This window comes from Simochromis diagramma, unplaced genomic scaffold, assembly GCF_900408965.1.
Source record: "Simochromis diagramma unplaced genomic scaffold, fSimDia1.1 OVJJ01000330.1, whole genome shotgun sequence".
Classification (NCBI taxonomy): Eukaryota; Metazoa; Chordata; class Actinopteri; order Cichliformes; family Cichlidae; genus Simochromis; species Simochromis diagramma.
In genome coordinates, this window is record NW_024386930.1 from 321,841 (window position 1) to 341,293 (window position 19,453).

At 38.4% G+C, this 19,453-nt stretch overlaps 1 protein-coding gene across 2 annotated transcripts in view; it reads right to left on the bottom strand.

The window, feature by feature from the left end:
• Nucleotides 1–19,453, bottom strand: part of LOC120736768 (inactive phospholipase D5-like) — a 75,757-nt gene that overhangs the window by 5,211 nt on the left and 51,093 nt on the right. For both annotated transcript variants that reach the window (XM_040037044.1, XM_040037045.1), the window contains 4 exons: nucleotides 17,931–18,067; nucleotides 4,608–4,794; nucleotides 1,064–1,163; nucleotides 701–828 (listed from right to left, as the gene is read on the bottom strand). In XM_040037044.1, the coding sequence (XP_039892978.1) occupies nucleotides 701–828; nucleotides 1,064–1,163; nucleotides 4,608–4,794; nucleotides 17,931–18,067 (552 nt within the window). The remainder of the gene's footprint in view (nucleotides 1–700; nucleotides 829–1,063; nucleotides 1,164–4,607; nucleotides 4,795–17,930; nucleotides 18,068–19,453) is intronic.

Here is a 19,453-nt window from a genome sequence, read left to right on the forward strand (position 1 = left end):
TCAGCAAGACTGTGGAAGGATTCTTCATTCCTCTTATTCTATATCGACATCGCAGAGCGGCTCAAACTTCAGCAGGTTGTCTTGATCTTATCTACATGCCTAAATGCACTGGGTAGCTGCCATGTGATTGGCTGATTAGATATTTGCAGTAACAAACAGTTAAGAAAGTGTACATAATGAAGTGCCTGGTGAGTGTATATACAGCACTTTCAAAATGTTTTAGGTGTTTAAGTTCTAAAAGAACTTAAGAGTTTTCACACTAAATGTTGGTATGATTCAGTATTTCTTTCTAATTCCTGCATTGAGACAACTGGTGGCGTGAGTCGATGCAATATAAATAAAATTGAACAGAATGAATTTGTGTAAAGTTAGACGAATAAAACTATTTGTGTATTCATTAAAAAACATTCTAGCTTCCCTCTTGGTGCCTATAATATTTGCACAGCACTCTACAAATACATTAAATCTGAATATTCTTGTTTCATCAATAATGCTGTTTTTAAGCTATACTGGCTCATACCTTGCGAAATGTAAAGTTCGATCCAATAGATCATTACGAGAACTTTACATTAACAATACCAAATTTCGATAATTTGTGTTACTATCCTGCCTCAGAAATCACAGAAGTAAAATTTGGTTGATTTTTCTCCAAAGTCTCTGTAAGTATTTCTGTGGGTATTGTAAAGTATGGTGGCAGTACGGTGGCCAGAGATCTCCAGTCCATGCTGGCACTGCCGATGTAGAAATGTTTCCTGTCGACCACCCAGAAGGAGGAGTGAAGGTTGCCTTTGGTCAGAGCTGCCATGTTAATATAGTGAACCTCAGCATCTGGAGATGGAGAGAAAAGGGAGTTACATGTGAGACATGGAGGAGGATAAAGACAAATCTGCCAGAAGCCATACCAATAGAGACAGGGGATAGGAAAGATGGTGAGAGACTGAAAGACTGAAAACGTGACCAGGGGGAGCAAAGGGCTGAACAGTCAGATCTAAACACAACATAACATCTTATGTGTTATGTCATAACATATAAAGCAATGAAAGTAAGAGCTAGGTGTGATTACTGAGTTTAGTGAGCTCAGTTGAGTTAGCTATTCCAGTTGAGATTTTCAGCTGAATTCCTCTTGCTTTCAGTCCCTGCAGGCTGGACAGCAGAGCCCTGCCCTAGAGGAAACAAACCAGCAAAGCAAGACTGTTACATGAAATCCATGCAGTATAATCAGATACACAGAGTTCAGACTAAGTGCTTACATTTTTTACATTCAAGTACTATCATAAGTGATAAATGTGCTATTTGTGTCCCATTCATTTTTTTCAAAGCACTCGTCTGCAGGCAGCTACTGTAATCTCTATTTTTCTTTTGGGGTCTTATTTAGAAAAATATTCATATGCCTCTTATGGTTTTCCAGTGATGACTACCTCTGATCACTGTAACTATCCAAAAACATGTAACCTTCTGTGCATATTTCGAAGCACAAATTTTACAAACCCACAAACGATGCATGTTATTGCTGTAACACAAAATAAAAAGCAACCTGTTTGACATAATTTACATGCATTCATCTCATGTCATTTAGAAACGAGCAAACTAACAATATATTTCACTTGATATGAAGATTAATTTCCAGTTTCATTAAGTTTTCCTTCATAAAACCGACCTGAAATCCACCCAGAGTACCGTATAAGATACTGTGAGGGACTCCTTTCATTAAGTACCTTTGGTGATACAAGGAAAATTACTCATCCTTCATTAGTTTCTCTTTAGTGATCACTGAACACACATTACAGGACACAAATGAAGACAGGAGCATTTTAAATAAGAGCTAAAAGCTACAGTTGAGATGCAAATTTGGTCAATTTGGCTCCATTTCTACACCCAGATCCTGATGTACACTAGGGAAGTTGTTATTTCACGATGTATTAAAACTGTGTTTTACAATTTAAATGAGACATATTTGATTTTACACTTTAAGCCCTGTTAATGCATTACATCGAGTACTGCCCAGGCTTTAAAAACAACATTATAACACCTTCTATGGCTCCAGAGGATTATTTTCAGTCTGTTCAATGGTGTCTTTATCAGTTTGAGTTTGGGAAGTTCACATTTTTACTAGAAAATGTATGTTCCATATCACACTATATGGACAAAATTATTGGGCCACACCTCTCAATCTTTGAATTCAGGTCTTCTCAGAAACACAGTATGCCGTAGAAACATTCTTAAAAATGGGTTTATCCTAAAGAGCTCACTGAATTCAAGTATGATACTGATAATAGGGTGCTACGATTGCAGCAAATCAGTCTGTGAAATTTCTTCTCTGCCATATAATTTGCAATCAACTGTAAGTGAAATTATTGCAAAGTGGAAGTATTTAGGAACAACACAGCAGAGCCATAAAATGGGGCACTAAGTAAAGTTAAATCGGTGGTGCGTAGGGTTTAAAAGTCACCAGTGCTCTGCTGACTCAATAACTGCAGAGTTCTTAACCTACTTTGGCATTAACATCAGCACAAAAACTGTGCACTGGGAGCTTCGTGACATGGGCTCTGTTTGCCGAGTAGCTCTTGTAATGTGTAAGTGACCTCGTACCACTATACTGACACAGAGATTTAAAGATGTTTGCCAAGAGTGTAGTGGAAAAAGGTAGATAAATGCAATATTTTCCTATTTTCAATTTTAAAGATTGTTTTTAAAAATGGTTATCTATGTCACCCCTACAACAGACTGGTCCAAATGCAACCCCCCAACCGCAACCTTGAATTGGATAAGGGGAAGAAAATTAATGGATGGCTCTTAAAAATCTATTTCTTTTGACTTAACTTTATTTCTGGGATTTAGTGCATTGTAGATAGACAGGAAATATGTACTAATATAATCAAACGGACCAGACAGACGGGAGACAAACCAAGGATCCAGGTACAGAATGCTTTCTAGCTCAAAATCTATAAGCTATTGGTTCCCACTCTGTTTGCAGGACTGACAGATATTCTTTTCAGTGATGGTTTGTAAATACCCACACTGTGTCTCCAGGATTATTAGCTTTATGCCTGTTGTAGCCACACAGATGTTCACCATTTGAAGAAGAAAGCAGAGCACTTCCACCTGCATGCAGTGAAGCTTTCCCTTTTACAGAACATTACATTTTAAATTTCATATACAGCATGTTCAATTTTTAATTGAACATGTTGTAAAATTTTTAGGTTGGTGCAGACTGAAAGAGCATTAGCTCCTCTCTGGCCTGAGGGGAAAGAAAGGTGCAATTCGTTTCTGACCATCAGCCTCAGGGTTTCATTAATTCTGACATATTCAATTTTTTATGAACCATGTGTTTTGCCAGGCTGTACACACACACACACACACACACACACACACACACACACACACACACACACACACACGATGGTCAATAACATTCATCCAGTCCAATATGAATGTGTAATTATCAGCAGGAAATATTGTACTTTTTCATGATTTAATTTACTGCTTTACTTGTAAATGTTTATCAAACACACTTTCTGTAACAGTCCAAACACATGGCTGATGCTAGGTTAAGTGGTGATTCTAAATAAGATGTGTTTGCCTGTGTGTGTCAGCCCTGTGATGGACTGGTACTCCCATCTCTCACCCAGTGTCAGTGGGGACAAGTTCTAGCCTCCTAAAAGTGGTTAGGAACATGGATGGATGGATATTGCATAAAGCTACACTTCCAGTTCAACAGGATGATTCACAGAACAGAGCATCAGAGCAGCTGATTAGCACCAACTGCATAAACACAGAGTGAGTCTAGGAGTAATGGGAGTTGGATAAAAAGCAAAATAACATCAGTAACATTTCTGAAAGACGCACAAACATAGATTAAAGCCCATAAATTTAAATAAATGTTGCACAAAGAACAAATGCAATGTTTAATAATAAAGATATATTCTATCATCACCCCTACAAAACAGAAGTTTTTTGGTTGACACCCTTTACATGTTATGTTTAGGACATTTTGTTAATCTATCAGTAAGCACAATCTCTTTAATCAAAATGATATGTTTAATGCTAAAATATAATTATTGTTGTTATACTTGAATATCAAATTCTGTTTTACAAAAAGCACAGAAAAATATTAAAAAACATTTCTTTGTAATCATCTTGTTTTCTGAAAGAATTTCTTTTTAAAGAAAATGTATCCAGTAAATGTATTTAGCAATGCAAGTGTTTAAAAAAGCCGAACAGTCAAATTATTCAATAACCCACAAGATTATAAACACAGCCATCTGCTTAAATTTAAAAATGTAAAACGGACTGAGTACATGTAAAGTAGTAAAAACAAGCTCGCTGATCAACTCTTATAAGCATAAAATCTGATGTTATCACATTTGGATAACATATAATTTACAGTAGCATTTTTCTCTGTGTAAATGTCCTTTTACTTATGAGGTTTAAAATCAGGATCTTGATTTTATTGAACCTTTAATGTATTTAAGGAACCAACTTTGTCTTTCACCAGTTTATACAGACTAACACAGAGAAAGAGAGAGAGAGAGAGAAAACGTCAAAGGCATAAAATGTAAATACTACTCTTGCAGAATTAAGTCCCTGTTGATTTGCTCTATTTTTACCTGTCGGGCAGCAGGCTGGAAACTGGATTCATTATCAGAGGAGTTAAGGAGCCACTGCGGGGAAACTATCTCTACGACCCGGATAGCTTGGTTCAGTAGGTTGTACAGCCCTATGGAGAGGGGGAGGTGGGACGTGCTGTTGTTTAAGAAGGAAATGTCTTCTGGGATGTTCTCCACGAGCACGACTCTGTGAAATGGAAAGAAAAACATACATATTTATGTAGGAACTGCTTGATAACAGACGCACAAAGTCACAAAAGCATCATTTGGATGGTCACAGAACCCTGTTAATGGGAAAATGGATGTGAAATTAATGCGGGGCTTATGCTCTTTCACAAAGCAATTATGGGTACACATCAATGGGAGATCTTGTGGTAGTGAAATAAGGTTATACTCCTTCTCTGTGACAAATTAGCTTACTTCAGCCTTCTTCCTCTCTCTGGATCGTTAGCTTAATGAGAGAAAGATTTTGAAACTACACAGGCCCCTTAGATTCTATTAAGCTTCATTAAATTGTGTACAGGTTGCCTCTGGCAGGGGTTGAGAATAATTGAAGGCTGATATGCAGAGTTGTCAGATATGTAGATTCAATTACAGCTAGTCAGGGAAAAATGACATTTTTTGCTGTATTGTCAGTGGTTTCTATTATACACTACTCCCTGTGTGGTCACATGGTGCATTTAATGTAAAGATCAGCAGTCTGGGGTTAGACTGCATACTATAGCTACAGCAAACAGAATATAATGATGTCATGTACAGAGGCAATTCATCCTTTAAATGATCTGATTGAGTGGCACCAGGTTATTTCCTTTTCTTGTAAACCCTTAGCACAAAGTTGAATGATGGGGAAAATGTACTCTGTGATTGTGTTTTTCTTTTGTATATATCATCCAGTGACTCAGCAGTTGTCATTTTCAGATATCCTGACAAAAATAATAAAGGCATTAGCACTGGAGTAAACAGACTGAATTAGCTGTGGAAGCCAGGCCTAGATCTGCAGCCACTCAGAACCAAGCCATTACCAAGCTCCACTACTTTCTCTCTGCGTTTCTTTAAAGGCAGACATCGATTTATGACAATTGGATTTCAAAAGAGGGAAATACAAAGAGGGGGAGCGGCTATTTTCCTCGAGGGTAAACAGCTTAGCTATCAATTCGGCTGCACCTAGGTTGATTAAGTCTATGAAAAAAATGCTGTCCAGGAAGCTAGCAGAACCACTTCTGCACACGACCTTTATGCACTTAAGTGAGAAAATGGATTAAAGTAAGAATTTGTAAGGTAAATATACTGTTGATTACTTTGGTGGTTTATCCAGGGGGGTGATTAAATGCCGGAAATTACAAGAAGTCAATAACCACAGAGGCCAGGACCAGGGCTCAAACTGCTGACACTGCAGCTGAGAAACAATTCCTCTACTCTCTAAGGCACCAATGCCAATAATGTTATTTTTATGAGTGCCTCCATTCACAGTGGAAACAGAAAAGTGTAAAATAACATGATGTCTGTGAAGGTTCTCAGTCATCCAGGTCATCGTAGTCAAAGGAGCTTGCAAAGAAAAGCGTCTGGACTTCTTTAAGTTACTTGAAGACGTTTCACCTCTCATCCGAGAAGCTTCTTCAGTTCAAAGGTCAAATGGTGGAGAGTCCCAGATATAAACCTAGTGGGAGTATCCCCCCACAGAGGGGCAAAAGGACCCCCTGATGATCCTCTAATCGCCTGATCCAAGGTGTGAAACTGGGTGTGTCTGATCTTCAACTGTGTCCGATCAGACACCAGCGAGGGAGGATAAGAAGGACAGACGCAACAACATTGTCATCCCCTATGTAGCCGGTGTATCAGAAAAACTCAGGAGGGTTTTCTCCAAGCATGACATCCCGGTGCATTTCAGACCCAGCAACACGCTCAGACAAAAACTGGTTCACCCGAAAGACAAAACGCCAAAACACAGACTTAACAATGTGGTGTATACTGTACAGTGCAGCGAGGAATGCCCAGACCTCTACATTGGAGAGACCAAACAGCCACTTCACAAGCGCATGGCACAACATAGAAGAGCCACCGCCACAGGACAAGACTCAGCAGTCCATCCGCATCTTAAGGTCAAAGGACACTCTTTCGAGGATGCCAATGTTCACATTTTGGACAGAGAGGACAGATGGTTTGAAAGAGGAGTGAAGGAAGCCATCTATGGCCACTGTGAGCGACCATCTTTGAACACAGGCGGTGGTTTACGACACCAACTCTCTGCCATCTATAATCCAGTTTTGAGATCCCTTCCCAGACGCCTTAACGCCCACTCACATCCTGGGCCATCTGATCTCAGGAATTCGCATGATAAGGTGGGGCCAGGTTTCACAATGAGCTCACCCGAAACCCTGGCTGATTGGGACCCACACCCAGTTTCACACCTTGGCTCAGGCAATTAGAGGATCATCAGGGGGTCCTTTTGCCCCTCTGTGGGGGGGATACTCCCACTGGGTTTATATCTGGGACTCTCTACCATTTGACCTTTGAACTGAAGAAACTTCTCGGATGAGAGGTGAAACGTCTTCAAGTAACTTAAAGAAGTCCAGACGCTTTTCTTTGCAAGTTCCTTTGACTAAAATAACATGATAAAAGCTCATATGACATACAGTGTATCCTGAAAAGTGGTGTAGTGGAATTTAAAAGTAGCACATTTGCTGGTAAAAACAACAACAACAACAAAACTGTAAACATTTAAAACGAGTGCAGAGCTTTATCTCTATTCTCTCATGAAAAGGTTGATGGAAGGAAAAGATTAACATTAATGACACATTTATTGATTCATTTTATTTTGGGCAAGATAAGAAATTTCTTCCTTTTTTTGTTTGACTGTTTTATTTTAGGCTGATTGTTGCACCTTCTATCCACTAATGCTGCAAAGCCAGTTTTGCTTTTCTGCCTTTTGACAAACAACCCACATTTTTGCTAGTTTTTAATACCAGTTGTTATGTAGTGTTACTATGTGGTGCATGTGCCAATCATTGGTAAATTTCTTATGGTAGTCTTTCCCAGAGCAACCGTGAGTGGTTGGGTCTGGCAGTTTGGTGTCGCCTTGATGTTACAAGCTTTTCATCACAGCTACCAGTCTTTTTTGAGTGGAAATGCATGAAATCGGCTCTAGATTGAGTGCTGGCACTGGTGGAACAGGGTTATTAGAGCGGAGCAGAATGGTTTAAAATAGAATACAGTGACTTGTGACTCAAAAAGAATGTGTGATAATAAAGGTTGCTGTTTTTGAGTGATTATTACACAAAAAACATCTGTATAAGCTTTATAATAAAGGTGAAGCCGAATATTAAGTATAAATCAGCTTATCAATATTACTAAGAGGATGTAAATAATATATTGTAATGATGTAATGCTGTAATATAATACACGACTCTGCAGTAATTTCTGAGCATCTAATACTTTGCATTTCATTAGAGTAACACTTTATTATTGACATGCAAAGTTTTTGTAGCATTGTTTGTATTGCATTTATTATTACAGAATTACAAAATGAAAAGCTATTCACCTTTTCAAATTGTTTCTACTAACCAACAATGCAAAGTGCAGAAAAACAAACTGATTAGTATACATAGACCTACTTTGAGTACCTGAAGCTAAGTCGCCACTTTCACTCTTACCTGTATTTGTGTAAATGAATCTAATTCATGCCAAATGGATACATTTTAACTGTGGAAATATATATATTTTTTAAAATTAGTTCGTTTATAGGCTACATATTTTTAAAACTGTAGAATGTAAAGAATCACTAACAGCAATATCAAATAAAAGATCGCTATTGCTCTTTTCCATATTTACATTCATCTAGTTTCATTTTGGACTGTAGCAGATAAAGTTAATTATTGTTTCCCTGTCCATTCGCGATCATTTGTTCTGTTAAAGCCTAATTTAACCTTTTTGTTTTTCAAATGTCTGCCTGCATGTAGAGTAGTCAGAACACAGGGTCAGCAAAAAAGTGACAGCTCAGGAGCTGGACTCAAGGGCACGCTGGTGGGAGTATGAGCTGCAGGTGATAATGTAGTGGCATCACACCGAGAGGCCAGTTTGCAGTTCACAGCTTGAAAATGTATTCCTGGCTAAAATAAAACAAAGTCAGGGTTTTGGAAAGTTGACAGTGGTCAAACAGTAGGATTCGTTCCCTCGACATGCTGATATCACCACATGGAGAAAAACTGTTAATGTTTAATAAAGCAGAGCAACACCAGTGGCGCTTGCTGAGTTTCTTTTGAGGGATTTAATTCGATGTGTATTCTGTGCTCTGCCATGCACGGAGCTCGAGGACTCGACACTGAGAGTGAGTGAACTGGAAAAGGAATATAGGGAACTGTGATTAAATTATACAGCGTTGCACCTCGCAGTGTACGTAGAGTATCCCTCTTTGTCCTAAATTGACAGCAAAAACTAGGACAGCTGCAGTAAACACCTCACAATGAGGAAAACAAAGATGGATAGGAAAACAGATTGAGGAAGAACAGGGGTAATCTCATTCTGAAAGGAATCCTCTCAATCCACTTTAGTGGCTGTGAGATATGATGAATAATGACTCTGACCAGTTTAAACAACGAGACAGGATTTGGTATTAAAAGAGAGGGAAGCAGAGAGGCAGCGGTTGTGTCTTCCGGCAGAGGATTCATTGATTTATGCAGTCTGTGTTGTCCACGGCTGGTTCCCTCCTTTGTTACCCATCTGTGCACTTGTGAGTGTGATTCAGCTCAAGCAGCCAATACCTAAGTGGTGTAAACTTCACAGTGTGTGTGTGCATACACGAGGCAGTGACACAGAAAGAAGAACGAGGGTGTCTGAATGTAAAATCTCACACTCTGAATGATAATGGATTTCCAGTTTCAGTGCTGTAAGCGAGAGCAGTTAGATCACTAAAACGTATTCTCTTAAAATTATGCTCTCCTTCCCGATGTTTTGCTCCACAAGGGCTGAACATAAGAATACATTTCACACTGTTACAGGGCTGCCAGAGCTGAGACTGGCATCTTCACATGTTAAAGATACAGCACAGTAAAAAGTGGATACATCGTACGTCGGCATAATGTATGTAATAAAATCTGTTACATGCAAATGCTTTTATCAGCAGGCGCCCGCTGATCCACACCTATAGTAAGAGCATGTTGATATACCTCAGTGTGCCCGAGTCATTCCTGACATCTGATATAAATTATCCACCCTCTCACGAGCTGCCCTGAGCAGTGGGTGCACAGCAGCGAGGACATTAATATGGGTATCACAGAAGCTGCTGCTGCTGCTCTGCTCCCTGCATGATGTTCATTTTATTTTCACCAGGTACAACCAAAGCGCTCCTGTCACAGTAAACACAGCTAGGATGTTTATTTAAATTTACAGTGCTCCCTTCCTGATTTCTTAGTTGTTGTTTTTTGTCACACCAACAAGTTTACATGTTAATGTTTTTCTAATATTATACAAGATAAGCCAAGTAAATACAAAACACCCTTTTTAAATGATGAATTACTTTATTAAAGGAAAAAAGTTATCCAAACCTGCTTCTACCCCAAGTAATTGTCCCCCTTGTTAAATCATGAATTAACTGTGATTAATCCAATTTTTTGGAAAACAGTGTTCAATTTCATTAACCACACACAGGCCGGATTACAGCCAGACCTGGGGACGCTTTGCTGCTTCAGGACCTGAATGATTTGTTTGACTGATGGATGAATTTTGTTCTCTACCAGAAAATCCTGAAGGACATTTTTGGGCCATTAGTTTGTGCCCTGAAGCTCAAGCTCACTTGGTTTATGCAGCAGGACAATGATCCAAAACATACCAGTAAACCCATCCCCAAATGGCTAAAAAACAAAACAAAATGAAGGTTTTGGAATGGTCTAGTCAAAGTCTGGGATGAAATCGTATTGACTTGCTTTGGTGTGACCTTAAACAGACTATTCATATTCAAAAACCCTGCAGTGTGGATGAATTAAAAAAATGCTGCAAAGAGGAGTGAGCTAAATGTTCTTGGCAGAGATGTTGAAAGACTCATTCCCAGTTATTACAAAAACTTGGTGGCACAACCAGTTATTAGGTTCAATTACTTTTATTTTTTACACAGGGCTAGAAAGGTTTGGATAGACTTTAAATAATAAATAATAATTTTAAAACTGCATTTTGAATTTATTTGTGGTATATTTGTCTAGTATTAACATTTGTTTGATGACCTGAAACATAAGTGTGATAAATGTGCAAAAAATAAAAAATAAAAAGACAAACAAAGTAAATGCTTTTTCATACCTAAAATGATCTGGACTGATTGCCAGTTTGGCCTAAGTACTACCTAGCTTTATTTTATACCTGTGTGTTTCAGATACTGGTTGCTGATTGGTTCAGGTAATTTTTTAATTAGCTCACAACACAAACTGCCTCTTATATTGTTATATACTAAATAGCAACACCAATTAAATACAAGTTACTTGCTTGCTAGTGTTTAACTGATAAGACTTTGCAATGATAAAGTGGACATGATACTTGAAACTCTTTATTCTGGTGTACATTTAAATTAAAATGGTATTTATAGGGATGCTAATGTCTTTGGTAAATAGTATAGTATGTGTGGCACAAGTAATGAAAACAAAATAGCTTATATTTTTATCAGTTTTCTGTCTTGCTGCTCTACGTCTCTTTTGCGTGGTTCACTGCATCCTCTTCCAGCTTTGCCCAGAGGGAAATCTGAAGTGTTTTAATGGTTTGGGTCGTGTCAGGAATTGTCAGCAGGTAACAATAAATTGCTCCCCTCTTATTTTTACCTCAAACTAGTAAATCAGTGACCCACAAACCCTGAGTGTTCCTTTCTGTGCTGACTTGATAGCTACGTTTACCATCATGTCACGATCTGTCGGTTTTAATGTTATTTTGGGGAGTTTTATTCTCTCTAGCATCTTGTTAGGGTGTCTTGCTTTTACTTCCTGTTTTATTTTGTTAGTCCTCTATTTCTGGTGCCTTGTCAGTAGTTTTCAGTTATTATCTTAATTAGTTTCTTCTGTGCTCTGTTAACAGGTTGTTTCCACTCTCCCCGATTACCTCCCATGTCTATTTAGAGCCTCATTTTACTTCCTGTGTCCCTGTTGTCTTGGTCTAAGAAGTCTGTACAGGGAGTGCAGAATTATTAGGCAAATGAGTATTTTGTCCACATCATCCTCTTCATGCATGTTGTCTTACTCCAAGCTGTATAGGCTCGAAAGCCTACTACCAATTAAGCATATTAGGTGATGTGCATCTCTGTAATGAGAAGGGGTGTGGTCTAATGACATCAACACCCTATATCAGGTGTGCATAATTATTAGGCAACGTCCTTTCCTTTGGCAAAATGGGTCAAAAGAAGGACTTGACAGGCTCAGAAAAGTCAAAAATAGTGAGATATCTTGCAGAAGGATGCAGCAGTCTCAAAATTGCAAAGCTTCTGAAGCGTGATCATCGAACAATCAAGCGTTTCATTCAAAATAGTCAACAGGGTCGCAAGAAGCGTGTGGAAAAACAAAGGCGCAAAATAACTGCCCATGAACTGAGAAAAGTCAAGCGTGCAGCTGCCAAGATGCCACTTGCCACCAGTTAGGCCATATTTCAGAGCTGCAACATCACTGGAGTGCCCAAAAGCACAAGGTGTGCAATACTCAGAGACATGGCCAAGGTAAGAAAGGCTGAAAGACGACCACCACTGAACAAGACACACAAGCTGAAACGTCAAGACTGGGCCAAGAAATATCTCAAGACTGATTTTTCTAAGGTTTTATGGACTGATGAAATGAGAGTGAGTCTTGATGGGCCAGATGGATGGGCCCGTGGCTGGATTGGTAAAGGGCAGAGAGCTCCAGTCCGACTCAGACGCCAGCAAGGTGGAGGTGGAGTACTGGTTTGGGCTGGTATCATCAAAGATGAGCTTGTGGGGCCTTTTCGGGTTGAGGATGGAGTCAAGCTCAACTCCCAGTCCTACTGCCAGTTTCTGGAAGACACCTTCAAGCAGTGGTACAGGAAGAAGTCTGCATCCTTCAAGAAAACATGATTTTCATGCAGGACAATGCTCCATCACACACGTCCAAGTACTCCACAGCGTGGCTGGCAAGAAAGGGTATAAAAGAAGAAAAACTAATGACATGGCCTCCTTGTTCACCTGATCTGAACCCCATTGAGAACCTGTGGTCCATCATCAAATGTGAGATTTACAAGGAGGGAAAACAGTACACCTCTCTGAACAGTGTCTGGGAGGCTGTGGTTGCTGCTGCACGCAATGTTGATGGTGAACAGATCAAAACACTGACAGAATCCATGGATGGCAGGCTTTTGAGTGTCCTTGCAATGAAAGGTGGCTATATTGGTCGCTGATTTGTTTTTGTTTTGTTGTTGAATGTCAGAAATGTATATTTGTGAATGTGGAGATGTTATATTGGTTTCACTGGTAAAAAAAAAAAATTGAAATGGGTATATATTTGTTTTTTGTTAAGTTGCCTTATAATTATGCACAGTAATAGTCACCTGCACACACAGATATCCCCCTAAAATAGCTAAAACTAAAAACAAACTAAAAACTACTTCCAAAAACATTCAGCTTTGATATTAATGAGTTTTTTGGGTTCATTGAGAACATGGTTGTTGTTCAATAATAAAATTATTCCTCAAAAATATAACTTGCCTAATAATTCTGCACTCCCTGTATGTACATCTGCAAACTGCACTCCATGACAAGTCAAATCTTTGATTTGTAGACAACTCAACCTCCTGCCTGAGACCCAGCTGCCAAGATGTTTCCAGTGAGCTTTCCTCTGTTTTCCTAACATTAACAATCACAGTAGCCAATCTGATCCAATTGAAAATGGATATCCATATATATTGGCAGTATATCTGCCATTGTTTCAAATGGTTACTCACAGTTTTCCTGTGCGCAGAAAGTACACGCTATTTAACTTTCCCAAAGTCCCAAATAATTAGTTGTTTGGACAGCAGCTACTTTAGAGGCAGTTGCATTGAGATATAGAAACTAGCAGACTTGAAAGACTTCATGCTAAAACCAAGACTTTGTGGACTTGGTGCTGCTTGAGCTCTATTCTTAAATTTTAAGGGAGCATGCCAATTCTCAGATTCATTAAATCAGCTTATTTAAGAACTTAGACATGGACTTTAAAAAGAAATTAAAACTGACCTGACTCCATTTAGTAATGAGTTTTAATTGTATTTTTTATTTATATTAATAAACTTTTAATTAATTAACTTTTAAGCAGTTTGCAATATATGAACTTTAAACGAGGGCTATATGATGTACTCCTTTACACACCATGATGCACCATTTAATCTGTCTTCATGGTGACCTTTTTAATCTTTGTCTGTTCAAGGCTTCATATTTCAGAGAGGTTTGAAATATGAAGCCAGTGTGGAAATGCCGAAAGTTACACTTATTCTCATGGCTGCTTGAGGCTGTCTCAAAGTGAGTCAGTCCCCACAGACTCTGATGTTAAAATGGCACGTTTTGAAAACTGTGTTTTTAGTAAGATACAAAATGTTTTTGGCCTCTATGGGTAGTTTCTATCTTCATAACAACTTTAGTACAGATGATTTTGATTTTGTGCATTGCATTTACAGTTTATGGCTAACCGAGCCTGCAAGCCTTAGCTAAAAAAGTGTTAGTCCTCTCCTCAAACCAATGGGCGATGCCATGTTGTTAGATCCATATATCATATTCAGATTATCTGTAAATGATATCTGAAACGCGTCTGATTTTAGGGATGAGGCAAGCGTGGTTCTTCAAGCGTACTTTCTGCATTTCCACAGTAGCTGATGGATCGATACTAACCTCCTTATTAGCTGTCTTACGTGAAGCAATTATAGATGTACACCAGGGATGGATCAGACCCGCATTTGGATGCGATGAGATGAGAGGAAAATTAATGCTCCCACTTTGTTCCAACAACAAAGCAACACACGTGCACATTGTTGTATACCTAAGAGGCTTCAAGCTTCAGTGCAGTTGTAGATTACACTGTTTATCATCGGAAGAGGTAGTATAAATCAAATTAATTATGTGTTTGATTATACTGCCAGGAAAACATGAAGCAACTATCTGCGTCAGCGAGGACACAGAGTGGCAGCAACTCCCATCTCATCCCACCCTGTTCTTTGGATGCAAGAATTAGCATCATTCATGATGGAGGCCAAAGCAGATTAAAAGGAAATCTACATAACAAAACAAACAGCTGACAAGTCAAAATTACAACATCACAAATAAAAGCTGCTGACATGTTATTTGGAAGCTCAAAGGGGGTTTTTAGTTAAAGGAGAGTAATGGCTACACAGCATCGAGGTTGCCTGGCTCTGTTCGATTGTTCAGTAGTTTCATTTTTTAAGTTAATCACTAGATCGTTTTCAGAGTGTGAACCTTCCATATAAGACATGCAAGTATGAGCCGTAGATGCATTTGCTTTGATGAATTCGCTTTAGAAATGTAAAGGGCTTGCATGAGCAAATATCACCGCAACCCCATTACGAATGTGTCAAACTCACAGTGATTTATCGTGTTTCAGACCTTGCATTGGGACTTGCTTTGAGCAAATCGCTTTATGAAATCATTAATTACATCTCGTAGTCCTTTAAAATGATGCATGTCACAGTCAAAACGTCATCGCTAAGCTCATGCAAAGTGAATAACAGTGCACGCGTAGAAGTCTGACAGCACACATTTCTGGAATTGGCCTGCCAAGCAAACAACATCTGTTCGTGTCTCACTCATTCAAGCTCCAAGTCTACCCTGATAACTTTTTCTTTTTCTCCCTCCATCCTGGATCACCGTCCCTCAATCATTGCACTGGCCTTATATTTATCTCTCATTCTACCCACTAGCTTTAGGGGCCCTTCAGAGGAGAAGGGGAGTCCAATTTGTCTTTACAAGTTGGGACTACACTTTCAGCCTCGAGTGGAAGAGATAGATGCCCGATAGAGTTCTCTAAAGGCTTGTTAATAGCTGATTGGAGGAAGAGGAGGGAGAGAGTAAATGGACACAGACTTAAAGAGAGAAGAAGGAAGTAATTCAAGACTAAATGTTAAATTGAATAATAAGAGTCTAATGGAGAGGAACCAGTACGAAGTGGCGAGCAGGAGAACAGGACTGCTGTATCAGCTGGATGCCTGCTGATCAGCCATTTTTACTCTGGACTACAAGGATGTGCTGCAGTGGCTTTTACACTTTTTTTGTCTGGGGATCTATAATCTTAAAACTTGGAACAGACTGTAGAAACTTGCTAAAGTCTGGCTTAAATTAACTGTAGGCACAGCCTGGTCATCATTTCACACCCGTGGGGGAGTGAATAGACATTTGTTATGTTCTGGTGCTTTAGGCAACAGTCAACTCACTTATAATGCAAACAATTCCAGACAGTTGGTTATTACAGTTGCCAAGGCCCAGACAAGCAAAAGAGAAGCTACTTAACTCATGTCAACCGAAGTCTCAAAAGATATTCATTTCTTAGTAAATGCTTCGCTCCTTTGTTGTACTTAACTGCTTCTTCTTATATCTCGCACGTCTACTTGCATCTAAACATCTCAGTGATCTCTAGTTTTGAGTGACTTACTTATTTGAGTCTCAGCTTCTGCTCGGGTTTTGATTTCCAGGTGTTTGAAGCTTTGATTTGTATTATTTATTTATTTATTCCATTTATTTATTATTTTTAATTCCCGTGCCATCTTGGATGATTTCATTCCCGTTTTGCTTCATGGCTTTGTTTCTGTTATTAGTAGCTGAAGTTCCTTCACTCATCCTCCATCTGTTTCTTCTTTGGTCTTGTCTTTTTTGTCTTCATGAGTCTTCTTGAACCCATGTTCAGTATTTTTCCTTTGGATTCGCTTGTCTCCTACTTGTTAAGTGTTAGTATTAATGTCTGTATTTCTTGTTTCATTTTGTCCGGTGTTAGTTTTGCTTGCTGTTTGTCTCCCTCCAGTTGTCTTCACATTTGTCTCGTTAAACTTCTATTGACCATTTTGATACTTTTGATTTTGATGCTTCTTTAGTTTGAAAGTCTGCCTGCAGTGTACAGCATTTTGGTGCTATCCACATTAAACCCTGTAAAAACAGAGGAATCACTGTATGTCTCATTTTCAAACTACAGCTTGTTAAATTTTATTCAGCTCTGAGGTTTCTTTTTGTGTGTGTTATTTCCATCTGCCACCTGGTGATATCAGCGTAGAATGTCACAGGGATTTTTATTTTATTGTATTATTTTTATATTACTTTTTATTTGATTTCAAATGCTAATTTGTAAGTCGCCTTGACTACATCAGAAAATAAGCTCAGTGGGAAATAAACAAAAATGCCACGTTTACATTTTTTTGATGATCATCATAAAATGTTTTAATTGATTTAATTTGATCTCCACCACTAAACTTCTGTGTTTGGCATGATGCTTTGAATAGCCGGGACCACGTCCTTGACTTCTGTTGACTTGTTTAGTTACTTGTTACCAAATATCATAAAAGCTTCAAAGTTCAGGAGAGCGGCATTTACTTTTGTGTTTTGTTGCAGATGTTTGTTTGTTTTTTTGTTTGTTTTTTAATCTTTCTGAAGCTTGTGTAAATACAGAGCTCGTTTCAGGCATCCAATCAAAAGCCCTTAAAAAATTAGAACCCCAACCCTAAAAACCTGTTGGCTCTGTGATGAGGGAATCACAAGTGAAAAATGCTACGTCATTTCAGGGCTGTAGGACTTGCTCCAGCAGCACTGTTTTGCAAGCCTTTATTCCTGATTTGTGAGCTCACTGTAGATCCTGTGACCTTACAATGCTGTCAACAGTGCACATACTGAATTTTAAAACATAAATAAACTTCCCGACTATGATATCTATACCCTTGCTGATGCAGCACAGATAGATATCAGTGGAAACATTGGAAACTGATGTAACTTTTAAATTCTGTAAATCTATTTATTATCAATTTAAACCAGATTTCCATTATAATTGACTAATGGGAAATGTAATATAATAGAACAAACACAATGAGAAGTACAGGCGAAAGGAAAAATGCTTGAAGGTCTTATGACAAAAAGTCAAAAGGGTCAAAATGTGATAATTATGAAAAACTACTGATATAATTCACAACATAAAAGAATGCAGTGTTTCTCAGCCTAATTTTTTTTTTTAGTTTCTCCAACTTTTCAGACCTCTTGCAAATAATTTTCTTGCAATTCTAATAAAGAAAAAAAAAAAATCAGCTTTAGCTTTTAACTTGTGATGAGGCAGAAAGTTTGGAAACCACTCTGGGTGTTCTACAGCTGTGTGTTTACAGATCAGCAGTGTTCACCTGCAATCCTTGCTACAGTTCTCCTCTGTGATCCCGTCCTCGTCTTCACCCCAGATGTCCACGGCAGAGAAAATCAAGGCCACCAATACAGCAAAGCAGCACACCAAGGCAAAGATCACAATGCACTTCTGCTGAGACTGCAAGAAAGAATAAAAAACAACAACACTTAAATTATAAAGGCACATTTTCTGCTCTTCATCGCTACTGCAGAAACACAGCCAAAGTTCTTCAACCTTGGCTCCTATTAGCCGTCTGGCTGACAGAAGTGATTTAATGCCCAGCTCAGCGGGTCACTGGATGATAGAGGAGAATTGAACACCAACATGTAAGAAGTATGACCTCGCAAGTTCTGACTTTCATATAATCCAAAAACAGGAATGAGAAGAAAAGAACAAAAGATATAGAAGGAGGTGGTTTTGTTTCTCTCGCTGTCTCTAATTTTTTTAAATTTATTTTTGGTAATATTTATGGTCTCATGAATTTCAACATCCCATATAACTCAGAAGAAAATAAAGGTCACCTGAACTGTGCAACATGCAAATATGAAGTTTGACATCAAAGAATCTGTTTTGCTTGTTAATATTAATCAGCCCTTTGGAGAAATCACAACGCCAAAATGTAATTTTGTCCCATGCATTGCTGACCAATTACAGTGTGAAAGGAAATGCAATATCTCTACCTCATCAGCCAAACAGCCCCTCTGGGTGCAAATCTACTCTGAAAAAAGAACACTATCCATTATTGTTGACAGGAGGAGGAAAAGTTTCTTACTAAGAATATTTCCTTGGGGATTTGTCGACCTTTGAAAGACCCGGCAGTAGCAAAATAACTGTACAGTTTTCTGTTTACCTCCTGAAGATAAACACACCAGAAATGGGATAAAATGTATAAATAATTATAACCAGATTTGTTCCATTTGCTGTTGTTTAAACATACAAGATCTAAAATTGCATGACCCCCAAGGAAGTAGAGGAAATTACATAGTACCAGCTCAGAGGTCATGGTAAATGTATCTTGTATTTTGTGTCTTTATATGCCACAAAGCATTTTTGTTTAATTCAACACATTTTCACAGCATCATATTAAATACGATGTCACCTCTGCATTTAATGTGCAGTGAAAGCCAAGATGACTTAGAAATGTGTGTGGTTCTGGTGATTATGATGGATCTATAGAAGAAAACTATTTAGGCCAAATATTGCACAAGCTTAAAAAATGATAATAGAAAAGACCTTTAAGACCATTTCAGACCAGTGAAATGAAATTAAATATGACACATATGTAAAATACAATAGTTGTAGTCAACATACACGTAGTTTTCTATATCGGCTCAAAAGTTCCTACATCACGTTCATTTGCTGTCTTCTTAAGCCTTTGTTTGTTTGTTTGTTTGTTTTTTAAAAACCTGCTGAAGGTGGTTCAAGTTTCTTTTTTCTCCTCAAAAAATAGAACAAAACTAAACAAAAAAGCAAATGCATAACAACTGTGCTGTGGATTTTAGCAAAACGTCTCCACTTTGGATG